Source organism: Oxyura jamaicensis, chromosome 7 (assembly GCF_011077185.1).
Source record: "Oxyura jamaicensis isolate SHBP4307 breed ruddy duck chromosome 7, BPBGC_Ojam_1.0, whole genome shotgun sequence".
In the NCBI taxonomy this organism is placed as follows: domain Eukaryota; kingdom Metazoa; phylum Chordata; class Aves; order Anseriformes; family Anatidae; genus Oxyura; species Oxyura jamaicensis.
Window position 1 is genome coordinate 14,010,363 of NC_048899.1, and position 15,789 is coordinate 14,026,151.

At 44.4% G+C, this 15,789-nt stretch overlaps 2 protein-coding genes across 5 annotated transcripts in view; one reads left to right on the forward strand and one right to left on the reverse strand.

The window, feature by feature from the left end:
• The first annotated feature begins 24 nt into the window (after nucleotides 1-24).
• On the forward strand, nucleotides 25-11,666 carry IDH1 (isocitrate dehydrogenase (NADP(+)) 1). Of its 3 annotated transcripts, none has more exons than XM_035331284.1 (9): nucleotides 25-156; nucleotides 2,511-2,638; nucleotides 4,262-4,553; nucleotides 6,269-6,374; nucleotides 7,721-7,898; nucleotides 8,284-8,435; nucleotides 9,149-9,289; nucleotides 10,047-10,209; nucleotides 10,715-11,666. In XM_035331284.1, exons 2-9 carry the CDS (start codon nucleotides 2,517-2,519, stop codon nucleotides 10,806-10,808), a joined length of 1,248 nt encoding a protein of 415 aa, XP_035187175.1. In that variant the 5' UTR covers nucleotides 25-156; nucleotides 2,511-2,516; the 3' UTR covers nucleotides 10,809-11,666. The 3 variants fall into 3 exon arrangements, with proteins under 3 accessions (XP_035187175.1, XP_035187177.1, XP_035187176.1); XM_035331286.1 differs by lacking the exon at nucleotides 25-156 and adding an exon at nucleotides 1,475-1,601; XM_035331285.1 differs by lacking the exon at nucleotides 25-156 and adding an exon at nucleotides 2,323-2,410.
• Nucleotides 11,667-14,416: 2,750 nt separating this feature from the next.
• The window catches only part of LOC118169729 (shugoshin 2-like), a 34,651-nt gene continuing 33,278 nt past the window's right edge, over nucleotides 14,417-15,789 (reverse strand). For both annotated transcript variants that reach the window (XM_035331254.1, XM_035331255.1), the window contains one exon: nucleotides 14,417-14,725. In XM_035331254.1, the coding sequence (XP_035187145.1) occupies nucleotides 14,599-14,725 (127 nt within the window). In that variant the 3' untranslated portion in view covers nucleotides 14,417-14,598. The remainder of the gene's footprint in view (nucleotides 14,726-15,789) is intronic.

A 15,789-nucleotide genomic window follows, 5' to 3' on the forward strand; every position in this document is an offset into this window, starting at 1 on the left:
GGCCCCGCCCCGCCGCTGGGAGGAGGAGGAGGAGGAGCAAGAGGAGGAGCAGCAGAAAGGAGGAGCCGGGCGGGGGCGCGGCCCCATAAGAGGCTCCGCGGGCGGCCGGGCCCGCACCGCCGGGAGCGCCGCAGGAGGAGCTGGGCAGCGCCGCAGGTAGCGGGGGTGGGCTGGGGCCGCGCCTTTTGTCCTCTCCCCCCGGGCGTGACGTGCTCTCGCCCTTCAGGGAGGCCACGGAACGGCGGCTTGGCGTTTTTCGGGTTTTTGTGTTTTTGGTCGTTGCGGGCTGGAAGACCTGCAGCGGGCGGATCCTCCCTTCGCGATCCGCCGCCGCCCCTCGGTACCGGCGACGCCGCCAGGCCCCGCTCCGCGCCGCTCCTCGCTGGGCCCGGCCTCGCCCCGCCGCCGGCTGGGCTGGGTGGGCTGGGGGCGATGCGGCTGCAAGACAAGTGCAGGCAAGGCCTGCCTCAGCCGCCCCGGCTCGCCCCCGGGCAGGCCTGGTCGGGAGACGACTTCTGCAGACGTGAGCCGAGGTGTTGAAATCGCTAATTGCCGGCTGTCGGGCACGGTCCTCGCTGCAGACCGAGGGGAGCTCGGAGGTTGCCAAACGCTTGTGTTCAGCTGCTCTGGTTAAGTGGTTGAGAAGGGGTGGGGTAGGAAAAGGACCCTGCTGACCTTTGGCAGCACTGGGGGGTGCAAAATCCAAGGGGCCAAGTGACGCTGCAGGGAGCGTGTGCTGCGGGGAAACGCACCTGTTGGCACGGCGGCTCCGGTGCTCAGGAGAGGGGGATGCCGCAGTGCTGTGCCTGTGCGCAGAGCAGGGGCTTGAGGGGAGGAAAGGTGCTGCTGCCGTGATCAGATGAACACGTATCGTACTGTCGGAGTTGCTTAAGAAGCTGCAGTTTCCACATCTTGGTGGAGGTGTATCTCGAGTGCAGGCACATCTCGTGTACCTTTGTTTTCCCCTTGTGACAACGCTGCTATGTAGGTCTGAAGCTAGCTTTGCAAAACCTGTTGCTCTGGGGAGACTGACATAGTCTGATTTGTCTTGCTTAAGTAGGGATCAAGCCACAAAACAGGCGCTGGTGGGTGAGAATCTGTGTATATTGTGGCTTAAATGAATCACCAAAGTTTCTCTGAATGCATAAGTGCCAAGAGCAAAACTGAAGTCTCCTGGCCAGTAACCCTGTGCCTTGGCCACAGGAGTGTGAGAAGGTCCCTATTTAAGCTGTCATCACTGAAAAGTAGGCATGAAATACTTGCATAAATAAACTGAGTACAGACACTGTGTGTGAGGAAGTAATTAAGTTAGTTTTCCATGAGGACTAGAAAGATCTAATGTGAGCCAAGATTTTATCTTCCTCTGGGATAGAAGTGCCTGACTAATTCCTTTTTTCAAGTTTATGTGCTCACGTGAAATTGAGCAATATGAGGCTGTGAGCTACTGAGTATTTGCTTGCTTATGTTCTTGTAGTTCTTGCTGTTGGGAGCATTCTCCCTATGCATTTATAGCCTGGAGCCCTTGCACTACAAACCTAGTACTTCTGAATAACTGCATCCAGAATTAGGAGCCCTCCTGAACACAGGGTCTATTCATCTAGGTAAAGCCATGCATAGACCTTGGTATCTGTGAGACTGTAAATCCAGGCACAAGGGCTTGGTATCTTACTGTACTATCCTAGCAGCTGCATACAAGAACTGGACTGTCTTGGGAGGAAGAAAATGCCAAGTCATAGCTCTTGCATAATCAGAGTTGAGAATCAAGAAACTATGGATGTTAGAAAGCAGGGCACTGTGTTAGGAAAGTCCAGTGGCTTGTGGGGTTGTTTTTTGTCAAGGAACAAAGTGCAACTGGAAGGGTAGAGTTCAGGGTTGATTTTTTTTTTTAAAAAAAAAGGCCTGAACAAATATCTTAGGAAACTTCTGTACCATACAGGAAAAAAAATCTGTCTGGTATTTATTTTAACAGCAGAATTAAAGCTTGCCAGGAGAAAGCACTGTTGATGTGGCCCTTGGGTTTCTGTACCTGTTTCCCTGGGGAAGGAAGCTAATGAAGAATCCAACAATGTATGAATATTAACAGTGCCAGTAATGTGAGTTGTAATTAAAACACATGCCCATTAACAACCATTTTCCAGGAAAAAAAAAAGGGGAGAGAAACAGGCAACTGGACTAGAACTCATGAAGTCTTAAAAAGTGCTCATCTATTTCTGTGGAATTTGGGGGGAGCAGTTTGGTTATGCTTTCAAATTCTTTTGTACAGCCATAACTAAAGCTCAGAACACAGGCCCTTGATGCTCACCTGTTAATCTTTTATTTTATTTCCAGGTAGATCTCTCTGGGAGCTGGGGCTTCAAAAAAAATATCAGTTAGTTGTTCTCAAGACTTCAGGAGAGGTCCTGTATGCAATGTTAGTACCTCTATACTAACTGTGTTGTAAAAATGCAGGATACGTACATTGGTGACTTGTGCTGGTATATGTTAACTTGGATTTTTTTTGTCTATTACAGATAAAGATGTCTAAAAAAATCCATGGAGGCTCTGTTGTGGAGATGCAAGGAGATGAAATGACACGGGTCATCTGGGAACTAATTAAAGAAAAGCTGATATTTCCTTATGTAGATCTGGATTTGCACAGGTAATTGCTCTTTATGACATACAGCCAACTGGTACTACAATTTGCATGTGTCATTAAGCATTGATCAGGTTTCGCTTAGCACCGAGAGCCTTGTAGCTCTGCCAGCACTAGTGCAGAGAGGCTACTAGCCCATTTTTATACTGGTCAGATTCCAGGCTGACCTCCTGGTTAGCTTACCTAAAGGACTAGTTTCACTAAGTACTGTGGAAAACGTGGGTTCATGGTGAAGATAGTTTGGCTGACTCTCCACTGGCAGCTCCTTTGGGGTTCTTCACAGCAGTAGGCAGTGAATCCTTAATAAGGAATTACCTGTTTTCTGTGCTGTGCCTCTAAGAAGTTCCTTTACAGCCATGGTCTGTGTTTTCATCTCCTCTCTTTGCTTTCTAGTACCTGGGCAGTCTGCATGGCTTCCTGAAGCCTAAAAAATTAGAAACATGTTTTTTTAGCTATTCCCTGGCTTGAAGCCGAACATCTGTGGACTCTGAGCAGGTTTCTGGAGACCTGCCCAGAGGGCAAAAGGGCAGCTGTTGGGCACAAATTCTGTCATGTTGTCTCTAAGCTTGACCTCTGCTGCTGGCAATGTGAGCTAACTTGCAATTATTCCCTGAGCCTAGGTTGTCCTATGCTTCTTTTTTTTGGAAAAAAATAAATACAGCTGTTATGGCAAAAGGGATATGCACGCTATGTACAGCATCTGGTCAAGCAGAATAAACAGTTCCTTCCCTTTCTAGCCACTGAGCTATAATTATTAGAGAAATATCCAACTGTGTTGCTCTTAGCTATGTGGAAAAAGACCTTCAGTGGTAGCTGCCATTATTAAACCCACAGGTCTGACCTCTTCCACTGTTCCTGATGTCATTTGTATGCCACCTACATCAGGCTTTTTCTTGCTGGTGTTGAGATCCAGACAAACAGGAACTTAGCAGCATAATAGATGCACACAGTCTGGAGAACCTCCCTTTCCAAAGAGGGGTGGGAGGAGGCGAAGCAGACCCCTGGCTGAGCCGGCACAATAGCTAGATTCATGTAGAGCTGGCTATGCTTCAGGACTAGCCCACACTGGGTACCCATTGTTCTCAAAAAGCCAGTAAAACACTCAGTGGAGGAAACGTGCTTCCTCTGACTGTTTGAGGGGACTCTCAGCAGTTGTGCTGCCAGAGTAGGATTGTAGGTCCATTGTTAAAGCAGTTTTCAAGTTGAAGTCTGGTGTTGCTTCACACACTCAGTATGAGAAGGAAGCCAAAACCCTCAGTACAAGCGGCTTGAAATAAAGGCCTATATTCACTTGGGGATGGTGCTGCTCCGTGCTATGAGAAACACAGGCTGGAAGCTCCACTGTCAGGAAGCTTAGAAGGGAAGGCAAAGGAGATACTGGCTATGTCCCACGCTGGAAAAGAGACTAAGACATAAATGGAAGCTTTTGTGTTTGTTGTTTTTTTGTTGTTTGTTTTTTGTCCACCTTCTCACCAGCCTCTATGTTCTTCCAGTGTGAATGCTGCTGGAGTGGGAGGGAAATAACTGCAGTTAGGGTAGAGTGCTGGAACTATGGCGTCTGGTTTCTTTCCTGTTGGACATGAACCAATGCCCTGGGCAATTCTGACTGTCTTTGTGGGTTTGTTATAGCTATGACTTGGGCATTGAGCATCGTGATGCTACAAATGATAAAGTGACTGTGGAAGCTGCTGAAGCCATAAAGAAATACCATGTTGGCATAAAGTGTGCAACAATCACTCCTGATGAGAAAAGAGTGGAGGAGTTCAAGTTGAAGCAGATGTGGAAGTCTCCCAATGGGACAATTAGAAACATCCTAGGTGGAACTGTCTTCAGGGAGGCTATTATCTGCAAGAACATCCCTCGGTTGGTGTCTGGATGGGTAAAACCCATTGTCATTGGCCGTCACGCTTATGGGGATCAAGTGAGTCACTTCAGTGCTTACCCCCTCTTATCTTGCTATATGAAAAGTCTTAGTTCTGAACTAGTGCAGAGCTTCAGAGCACTCAGACATCCCTGTGCTGCTGCTTTATCCCTTGCAGTCGACCTGGGAGTGGGTACTTGCTAGCTCTTTGTACAGCACCTGACAAAATGTGGGAGAGCCTGTTTCATGCCTTTGTTCCTTAGTGCAGTTGTATAAACAGTGTTCAGGGACCCCTGCTTGGATTAGACAGGGCTATACCTAAACATAGGATATAACTCTTTCCTCTAAGCTGTGTTCTTCACCTCTACAAAACCGTCCTCCCTACATATTAATGCCTTTAGAAAATATGCTTTACACAGCCCATCTTTTTGCTTCTTATAAGGGCTTCCTGGTGGCAAATGTCGCTCATGGTGAAAGATCTGAGTGTCTTCTCAAAATGGGAGAAGTTACTTTATATAGTTTTGTGTTTTTTTTGTTTTGTTTTTTAAACTGTGCTTTGCCTCTTAAGCTTGACATCAGCAACTGGGGTTTAGACAGTGCTCCTGCAGGGCTGGTATTCACAGGGGGCACATGGGGCTGCAGAATGGAAGGAGGGAAATCTCCACCGGCAGAGGTAACACAAGGCCATGAAAAGTTGTGTGACACTCAGTGTAGTGGCCTCTGGGCAGTCCAGAGGATAAACATCAGCCGTACTGTTATCCTTGGGAAATGATGCCCTGTAAAGCAGCCAGGCATGACAGAAGGAAAGTTTTCCATGAAAAGGTAACTGCTTAAATAAATGGGTAAGCCCAACACTGAGGGAAAGCTGTAAGATTAGCTGGGGTGGGAAGGTAAACTAAGTCCTGACAATGGAAAAGAATGTGGTCCAATATCCTTAACAGTACTGAATAATTGAGAAGGTCAAAATAATATTATACAATGGATTAAAGGGGAGGATTAATACCCCACCAAGGTATAATATAAAAATGGAAGGAATAATGTAAAGGACATGCTAGCAAGATACTTCTGTAACTTCAGAACAGTTCAAGGAACAGATTTTCTCAATAAAAGAGAAACTACATGAAAATGGATGATGTATTTAAAGTCACATTTCCTTGAAATCTTACTTTTTCTGGACAGTTGGAAAGATGAGACAACATTTAAAAACTCGAATTACCTGTTAGCTCTTTTGAGTCCATGCAGCTCAAAGGAGCAAAATGTGTAGCAATTTACAGAACTCCAAAAATTCTTAGTACAAGTTGGCCTTACAAATGTCATATAATGGATAGAAGTAGTGGCTTTTGTTCAGATGCTGTATGACTTTTCTTTATTCTTGTGTTCATTTGTTGTTGTGGTATGAATGGCTTGGAGGGAAGAAAAAGGGAAGCTTTCTACTCAAAAACCACACAACGCTCTGGATACTTGACACTTTAAAACGTCTATGCCTTTGCAAAAATAGATGCTATGACAATTGATGGAACTCAAGAATCTGCAAGCTTTTTCCCCTGAAGAGGAAAATCACTTCTGACTCAGGCAGACTCTTAAGTTCTTACTTTTCTCCTCTCCAGTAAGATAGTCCAATGAACACAGGGCTGAGTAAATGACAGCCTGTTCAATGTTCCTTGTTGTTTTTCTTCACAACTGTTTGTATTTCTACACCTTTACCCTACCCTTATTATCTTTACAGCTCTGTCCTCCTGATACATAAAATAATCATGGCGATTTTATTTTAATAGTACAGAGCAACAGATTTTGTGGTACCTGGGCCTGGAAAAGTAGAGATGACATACACTCCAGTGGACGGAGGCAAACCAGTCACCTATCTGGTCCATAACTTTGAAAGTAGGTACTATCTCTGTTTTCCTTGGAACTGGTAGTTTTGGTTTAATTCAATTCTTAGTCAGATATGTTTGATGGTACAATGACTTCAGGAGGAAGAGGTAGGAGAAAGTTAGAGCCTTTGTTATTCATCTGGGAAGTACTGAAAGTTACTTGAAATCTTCCTGGGATCAAAGCAGCACATCAAATATCCAACCATACTAGACTGGCCACCCACTGTGTTCCTGTATAATGACTCTGGTAATGACATGTATGCTTTTACCTCTGATTAGAGGGAAACTTGCTAAACAGTGCTTGACCTGAGGGGAACTGTATTTAAGAACAACTCAGGTACAATTCTTCCCAGTTCTAGTTTGTCTTGCTGGGCTCTATACACCTTTTCGGTTTGTACCCTTCTTTATTAAGCAGTCTTTCTCAATAGAAATGAGAACTGACATTAACTCTAAAAAGTGGAAAGGAGTTCCACTTTGGTTAGACCCTGTTCTGCCCTTGACTCACTAAGGGAGGCAGGGGGACAACAAAAGCTGTTCTCTGAAGATGACAAAGACTTTTTCATGAAGCCCTAGACCCTACCTTCACCCCCCAACTAGCCTCTCACGTGATCTGAATGCTGCTTTCCCCCAGGTGAGCTGGGCTGTAAGTTTAAGGCACTCCCATTCAGGCTGCTAACACATCTGCATTATACAGTTTAAGTCATGTGAATGTTGATGGTTCCTCAGTCTTCCTTTGAAGACTACCTTGCACCCAGATGACTGGTATGTTCTCCTCACAATTTGCAGGAAGTGAGCCTGAGCAGGTGAAACAAAGCTGCAGGGTATGCCAAATACACACAAACAAAGAGGCAGGAATGCATGTGGGGGCTTGTTTACCTGAGCTTTTTTTTTTAAAAAAAAAAAAAAAAAAAACAGGCTCTTATTGCTGGAGCTAGTTCTGCAGTGTAGTTGAAGATTGATGGGAGCAAACCCACTTCTAGCTTTGACTGAGTTCCCTACTTCAAACCTCTTTCTGCTGCTTTGATGGAAAATACTCTCCATTATTTATCCCATTAGTAGAAATTCAAGCATGCTCACTCCTGTCACAGTTCTGCTTCTTAGATGTGGATTAGGTAGAAACGTCTTAGGGGTATTAGCTAAGTACATCTTAATACTATGACCTGTAAAACAAGAACACCTTTCTTATCCACAGGGCTGCTCCAGCTTTGAGCTGATAGTGCAAAGTGAATCCTTTCCTGAAAGAACTACCCTTAAAATGAAAACTCTATCTGGGAATAATGCCTGCCTGCCATAAGACTGACAAAATTAAAGCAAAATTAAATCCAGTTGAAATCTATCTGTTCTCTCTGCTAACAGGTTGTGGTGGTGTAGCCATGGGAATGTACAATCTTGACCAGTCTATCAAGGACTTTGCCCACAGTTCCTTCCAAATGGCACTGTCTAAAGGCTGGCCTCTCTACATGAGCACTAAGAATACCATCCTGAAGAGATATGATGGCCGCTTTAAAGACATCTTCCAAGAGATCTATGATAGGTAATTATGATGGTTGTTTACTTCCTACCACAGTGTGTCATTCTGTAGCAGAAACCTTTTCTGCAGTCTCATGAGCTGTTGCAGTTAATTCACTTCGGGGTCTGTGTACCTTCCTTCTCACAGTCTCCCTTGTCTTGCAGGACACACTACTATTTAAGGCTCTGCTAAATCTGGCTATGGTGTTCATCCCTTCTAACAGAAAGCCATGGGTTCTATATGGGTTCCTCTCTGGTTCTGAACAGGCTCGCACTGACCATAACAATTGAGGAAAAAGAAAAAAGCAAAGATGATGCACACTTATTTCAGTGTTGTTTAACTCACCTCTATGCACAGTTACTTGCAGCTTGTTTTCATATATCAGGGTATTCTGGTTTTTGTTTTCTAGAGAATACAAGTCTCAGTTTGAAGCCAAGAAGATCTGGTATGAACATAGGCTCATTGACGATATGGTTGCTCAGGCCCTGAAATCTGAAGGAGGCTTTGTCTGGGCCTGCAAGAACTATGATGGGGATGTGCAGTCTGATTCTGTTGCACAAGGTATGAGATGCTTCCTGTGCTGTACTGCAGTCAACTCAGTAGCAGTCTCTTGTGACCTTGTGTCATATCTTATGTAATGGCCCAAGAGGTGGTGTTGGGTCTTGGCAACTTCATACATGTGGCCAGTCATGGAGCTATCAAAAAAGCAAACAATTCCGACTTCACTTTAACAAGAAAATCCACTAAATGCAAACCATGTATTTGGTTGTACTTCTTAACCAGATGGCAGTTCCTAGCAATATAATGACCAAGAAGCTTTCTACTCCAATGGTTGACCAGTGGTGAGCATACTGGCAGATGCTATACAGATGAGCAAGAAAACTCTCAGAACCCAAATTTGTTTCCTATCCCATTGGGATGAGATAGTGACTGTCAGATGAATGCTGCTTGCTTAGGAGCCTCACACTACCCTTTTTCAGTTTTTTTTTTTAAAAAAAAACTGTCTACCAAGTTAGGCGGCAATAATAATGTTCTTGAAGTGGGGCAGACTGCATATCTTTATCTCATGGTTCAGCAGGACTTTCTGCTCAGATGAGCTGTCACTTTAAACAGTCAAAACTAGTCAGTTAGTTGCAGCAGCAGCTCTGCTGCTGACATACAGGAAGGCTAGGAGAGTTTTGTAGGATGGGGGGATTAAGGGCAATTTAGACAGAGCTCTCTGAAGGAGACACTCTGAAGGAGACACTGACCTTTTTGAGCCATGTATTCTGTAGGCTATGGTTCTCTGGGGATGATGACCAGCGTGCTGATCTGCCCCGATGGCAAGACTGTTGAAGCAGAAGCTGCTCACGGCACAGTTACTCGTCACTACCGCATGCACCAGAAAGGCCAAGAAACTTCCACTAACCCCATTGGTGAGCTGCCTTTTACTGCCCTTTGGTGATCTCTACACATAAAAGAACGGGTTTGGTATAAGAACACCTGCATCCATTCTGGAGAGCCTAACACTACTGAGTAGTGACACTTGTATTACTTCTCTTCTATGGAGATCCCTGGAGCCAAAGCAGGCTGGAATGGAGTTTATGTGAGCAATAAGCTAGACATAAGCTAGCTTTTGAAACATGCTTTCACTCTTCCCCAAATGATGTGTGTATAGCCATAGAGGACTAAAGGTTTAGGTTGTTTGGTTACTTTATTCCCCTCCCTGATGCTCAAATAAAACCCAGCCATTCTCTAAGTGCTTAAAGTCTAAATGCACCTAGAATGGTATATGAAGAAAAGGCTCCTACAATTGCACAGGGACCATGCTATGTAATGTAATACCAGGAAGAAGAGTGTCTTAAGGGCAGCTGTTATAAGGGCAGCTTTCTTTGTAATCAGAGCCCCTTTACAGGTCACTCATTCTGACTTGGGAAGGAACAAAATAAGGTAAAGCAACAGATAGAAGAAGATTGCTGGAGGTAGGGGATAGTTTCCAAGTTCTGCTGTTCTTTAGAGCTGCACAAAATATAAAGGATGTCTAGCTGAAGATAGAAAGTCTGGTAGTGGGAAAGAGAACACCCAACTTCATTCTTTTTTCAGTGTTATTAATGTTAAAATAACAGTTCCTCATATGTTTAGTACTATGTCTAAGGAGTTCTAGAAGAACAGTAATCTAGTGTTTTCTCTCAGCCTCCATCTTTGCATGGACAAGAGGACTAGCTCACAGAGCTAAACTGGACAACAACACTAGCCTCAAGACCTTTGCAGCTGCCCTGGAAGAAGTGTGTATCGAGACCATTGAATCAGGCTTCATGACAAAAGACCTTGCTGCCTGTATCAAAGGCCTACCTAAGTAAGTAAATAAAATAATCAACTCTGCTTGGAAGGGGCTTGGTTTCACTTAATTTTTGTTGGAATGTTGTTTTAGTAGTGGACATGGTAGAGTTTGGTCACAGAACTGGGCTCTTCTGCAGCTGGTGCTATACAGAGATAACATGAAACACTCCCTGCCCCAAGTAGCTTATTGTCTAGGTTGCTCTGCACCTGCTATTGTGACAAGTGTTGGGGGGGGCAATAATATGAACAATTCTTTGTGGTTCTTTTTTTTTTTTTTTAAGTCTGGATACACTGGCAGGATCTCATCCTGTCCATTTCTTAGGATGAGAATACCTGTTTCACTGCAAATTACCACCTAGCTACCTCTTCTCTGGAGCCTTTTCACAAAAAGACATCTCAATGACCAGATGACTGTGCTGGTTTCATAGAAGGGTTTAAACACCCCTCCGAGCAGTCTTTTTTGTTACTTTGAGCACCAAGCAGCTTCATAACTAATGTCTGTCTTGTTTTGTTTCCCCCAGTGTCACACGTTCTGACTACCTGAACACCTTTGAATTCATGGACAAGCTTGCTGAAAACTTGAAGGGGAAGCTAGCTTCTCTGCCCAAACTCTAAGGCATGGGTTCTACTCAAGCTCTGCTAACAAGGAAATTCCCACATATACTGTGGTTTAAGTGACACTGCATCACTATTGTGTAACACTTCAAATACTAGACAAAAAAAAGGTAAACTTTAAATGTTTAAAAGATACTGTTTTCTTAAACCCCTTTAGCTGCTAGGCTAGGCCTTATTTTTTGCTAAGCAGCTGAATGTGGTAGTATTCAAGTTCAATGTGGGACCTGATTCCTTCTGTCATTCATAGCAGAATTGAGGTTCTTCTCTGACTTTCTGTGATTTTTATTTTTTTTTTCCTCCTTTCCTCTCAGACTGAAAGCCAGTCTCTGTCACACCTCTGGTCAAACCAGCAGTGACTTACTGTCCAACAGACCTTAGAAACCAGAACCGTCCTTATTGTTCCAGTAATGTCCACTGAGTATAAATGAGCTCACAGGACTGTGACAGCTCCACTGCAGCCCCTCTCTTTCTTAATGTATTTTTTTAGTGCCAACTGGAGCACAGTATCCTGATTACAAGGTATTTCTTAAGTCAGGACTAGCATTTGAGAAGAAGCACTTAGTAAATGCTGGAAACAAACCCTATAGGCTAAGAGCCTAATAAAACCATGCTGCAGTGTCCTAAATGCAGTACATGCATTGGTATATTCTGTCTGACTGGATGTGAAACATAGGAACTGTTCCCTCTTCCCTTCCCATGTAATTCGTAACGGTGAAAAACTTTTCTCCAGTTGTCTGGACTATTGCTTAACTTCTTATTGTGATATAGCAGGTCAGATTATGACTGTGAAGAACTATTCCATCCATTTTTTTTTAAGAATATTTTAGTGCAGACTAAAATAAAAGCCAATTAACATTCTTTGTGTCTCTCCTTCCTTTGTGTGAGTAGCAGCTATAGGGAAATTCTACCTCAGACATAGATTCTAGTAACTTACAGCACAGTGTGTATGGGGATATTCTGTCAGAATGCGATACAAACATGAAATAACTTCTCACCCTTCTCAGAGCAGACTTTTTAATTGTTGTGGCCTAGAGAGCCATGTATCAGCTACAATGGGGTAAGCATCAGGTAGTACACAAGAACTTAAAAGTACCACTTCCACTGAAGTTTTCTTCTGAGACTAAGAGCACCATTTTGCTAAGTACAGGATAGCAACTCCATGCAGTTGGAGACAGCACAGGGCTGGGTGGCTAATTCCTTGCAGGTCCCCAGGTAGGACTGAAGCCCTTCAAAACAAAAAGGCCCACCTTCAACAGTAAGAAACCAACAAACAGCTGACTTGAGAGAGCCCCTTGTAAAATGAATCTTGCAGTGCTGAAAGCCTCACTCACTGTATGCTAAACCTGCTTAAAAAAATACTGAGAAGCCTGCAATAGGGGTGCCAGTCTACACAAGACCACCCAGGGTGGCTCTGTATTCCCATCTTTACATCCAACTAGAATGGGACCCTGAAGAAAGGGTTCATAAAAACAAAGTGGTCCTGGTAAGAATACTTAATCTCTACAGGGTGCTGGTAGTTCACAACAACAAAAAGTGGTCTATTCTCCCAAAGACTTCATTAACTATGACATGAAAAGGGGAGGCTAATGGTTGTACAGAAAAGGGGCTTTGAGCTCAAACCAATTTTCATGGCTAATCCAGATGCAGTGCTGTCTATGCTACATGAATTGTGGTTGCCAGGTGAGAACCTAGGGCAGCTGACTGGTAGAAAAACAGTATGTGAACTCAGCAGGAATGAGTGAGAATGGCTGAAGCCAGACTTGCAGAGCTTACCTCCTCATTTTCTTAAAATGAGCACTGTTACAAAGCAATGACATATAAATACTAGTGCACAAATTTTACTCCCCATTTTCTCTTATGTCCTGCTGCCAGCATCATTCATGCATAGCCAACAGCGTTGACTTCCTGTTCAGAGCCACTATATAGCTACAACAATGAAAACAGATGGAGATATTACTGTAATTGAAATCTGCATCAAAATAATACATCACCACTCACTGAAGATCAGAAACTGGTTATAGGTAAGACACTCACCCTGCAGCTGACCAGCTATTTTAAGTGTGAGTTAGGATGGAAATGCAAAATCAGATCAAATTAGATCAGCTAGCATTAACATTTCTCTAAGGCTGAGCATGTGTTTGAAACACAGCTCTGCAACTCCTAGCAGCTGTCACTGTGACGTGTGAATGAACACAACACTCAGTCTGGTAGTCTGTTATTAACAACAGCATGTAAAAAGTGCACCTAGAAGTTATTTCTCCATAGGATACAGCAGGACCCAATCTATCCACATGAATTGAAGAGTGCTGCTGTAGTACTGAGGAGATAAGGCAGTATTGTCTCTGCATTAGGAGGGAAAATGTGATTGTAAGAACCCTTAGCCTGCTCTGCCATGGAGAATGAGGGACTACTTTTCCAGCTTCTGTGCATATGCATTCTCTTTCCTTTATGACTAACATTCCCTTTTATCCCTATCACTCACTCAAACATTTAGCATCAATAACCTTCAAAGTTAAACACCAGTAGATCCTATCAAATCAAGAGCTGGAGGTCGGTGGACACTCAGTGTGCAATAGAGCACAGGATTTCATGAAACATGATCATCTACTTTGCAGTGTACCAGTTAACTCACAGAGCTCTTGGACCCTTGTGGCTCCCACTAAGATTATCATCACCTTGCTCCAACACTCACAGCAGTGGGCACCAGCAAAAATTGTCCTTAAGCAAAGTATAGCCTAACTACCTTCAGAGCTAACACTGATGTAGTTAGATGTGTGCATGTTTCATGCTTAAGACTGGTGGTGGAAGGCTGTTTTCAACTCCACAGATATGCAAATCCTCAGACAGCAAATACAGCAAGAGGATATACATCAGTTCTCTGACATGGCTCCCTTTGAGAACAGCAGTGCTCTGACTTCTAGGACTGCCCAAGGCTTTAGCATTCAATCCTAAACATGACTCCCCAGCAACTTTCTGCCCATACAGAAGCCACATTCCACCAGGAGGTAACACTGGGCGGTACATTAGCCTCCTCTTCTGCTTGCTGTCAAAGCCCAGACTGCTGCACGCTTTTGAAACCCCAGGCAGCAGCCTTGTGGTATCTGCAGTGCCAGAAGATCTGCCCTCCCCTCGAAGGTGTATTCTTTCCAGGCTTGTGTTCAGCCAAGAGAGGACTGGCAGAGCCAGCTATCTGTGTATGCTACCAAAACAGGAGACTGAGGGATTTGGCCAGCCTCTTTTCAGTAGTTTGTGGGGACAGAACAAGAGGCAATGGCCAAAAAATGGAGCACTGGAAGTTCCACACCAACATGCAAAAGAACTTCTTCACAGTGAGGGTAACGGAGCACTGGGACAGGCTGCCCAGGGAGGTTGTGGAGTCTCCTTCTCTGGAGATACTCAAGGCCCATCTGGACGCCTACCTGGGCAGCCTGCTCTAGGGAACCTGCTTTGGCTGGGGGGTTGGACACTACGATCTCTGGAGGTCCCTTCCAACCCCTACAATTCTGTGATTCTGTGAAAACCACTTAGAGACAAAGCCTTTGAAAACAGGCACCCCAGCATTGGTGGGGGGGAAGACAACCAGAGACACAGATCAAGTGTCACAAAGCTTTTTATACTGTCCCCATAGAATTTATTTATACTTTAAAAAAAGATACACACAATACTAGATACATTCTAGCAAAGACACACAAGCCAAGAGCTTGATGGCTGCCTATTAACCACTATTTCACTTCTAGCTCCTTCTCTTCCCCTTGTTGTCAGCTTGCTTGCCTTGGTACCGGTACATAATTCAGAAGTCTTTTTCCTCTTTGATCTTCTTGGTCATTTCCTTGGCTTTGAGCTTTTTCTTTTTGCTTTTGTAGATAGGGGAATGGAGGAACTCCGTGCTTGTAAATGGGTCACCCCGTCTCAGTTTGCTGCAGAACCAAAAGGGTTAGACTGAACCATCAGGAGGTTTCTTGAATGCACATATGATTTTAGTCTCTAAAGTTTGTTTTTACTGAAATGCTTCCACCATAAGATGACTGGGAGTACAGTTTATTTGTTGTCCCCTACTGGATCAGCTTTACCCATACAGAGTACTTTCTGAACCACTTAACTGATTTCTCACATGAAATCCACACTGCAGTACCTTTCCGGGAAAAACACAGCATCACCTAGCCAGCATAGGCATTGTTTTAACAAAATCAATTTAACAAAAGACATCATTTTAGGAATTCAGTGCTTCTGTACAGCAGCTACTAGATATGCAACAGTTTCTTTGGGAAGAGATGCAGCTCCTTACTTTGGTACTCATACCTGCCAGAAGCAGCAAACATTACCCAGCCTGCTCATGGGGTGCAGTGGTTTCACACCAATGGCTAGCTAAGCTCCAACACACTGTTTTCTCACTCTCCTTCCTCAACAGAGCAGAGGGAGGAAATATGATGAAAAACAGTTCATAAGTTGAATTAAGGACAGGGAAATCACTCACCAATTACTATCACAGGCAAAACACATTCAGCCTAAGGGAGATTAATGTAATTTATTGCCCACTACTAACAGACTAGAGCAGTGGGAACTACGAACAAACTAAAAAAAACCTTCCTCCCATCCACCCTCTTCTACTTCCTCTTCCTGAGCAGTGCAGGTAAATGGGGGGCTGTGGTCAGTCTCAAATGATTCATCTCCATTGCTCCTTCATAGTCACTGTCTGCCTCACTCCAATGTGGGGTTTCTCCCACAGGACACAGTCCTTCCTGAACTGGTCCTGAGGGGGCTTCCCACAGGCTATAGTTCTTCAAGAGCTGCTCCAATATGGGTCCGTACCATGGGGTGCAGTCCTTCTGGAACAAACTGCTCCAGCATGGGTCACCCACAGGTGGCAACTCCTGCTCCTCTGTGAGCTCCTCTCCACAGGCTGCACTTCTGGCCCTGAGTCTGCTGTGTGTGCTCTCTCCAAGGGCTGCAGCCTCCTTCAGGCCATATCCACCTTCTCCAC

What these genes read in the sequence shown, in the direction of transcription:
- IDH1 (XM_035331284.1), top strand. Translation starts at nt 2,517, where the DNA reads ATGTCTAAAAAAATCCATGGAGGCTCTGTTGTGGAGATGCAAGGAGAT. An exon ending in GTCTGATTCTGTTGCACAAG is followed by an intron (nt 8,436 to 9,148) that starts GTATGAGATGCT and finishes TGTATTCTGTAG; the next exon opens with GCTATGGTTCTCTGGGGATG. An exon ending in TGTATCAAAGGCCTACCTAA is followed by an intron (nt 10,210 to 10,714) that starts GTAAGTAAATAA and finishes TGTTTCCCCCAG; the next exon opens with TGTCACACGTTCTGACTACC.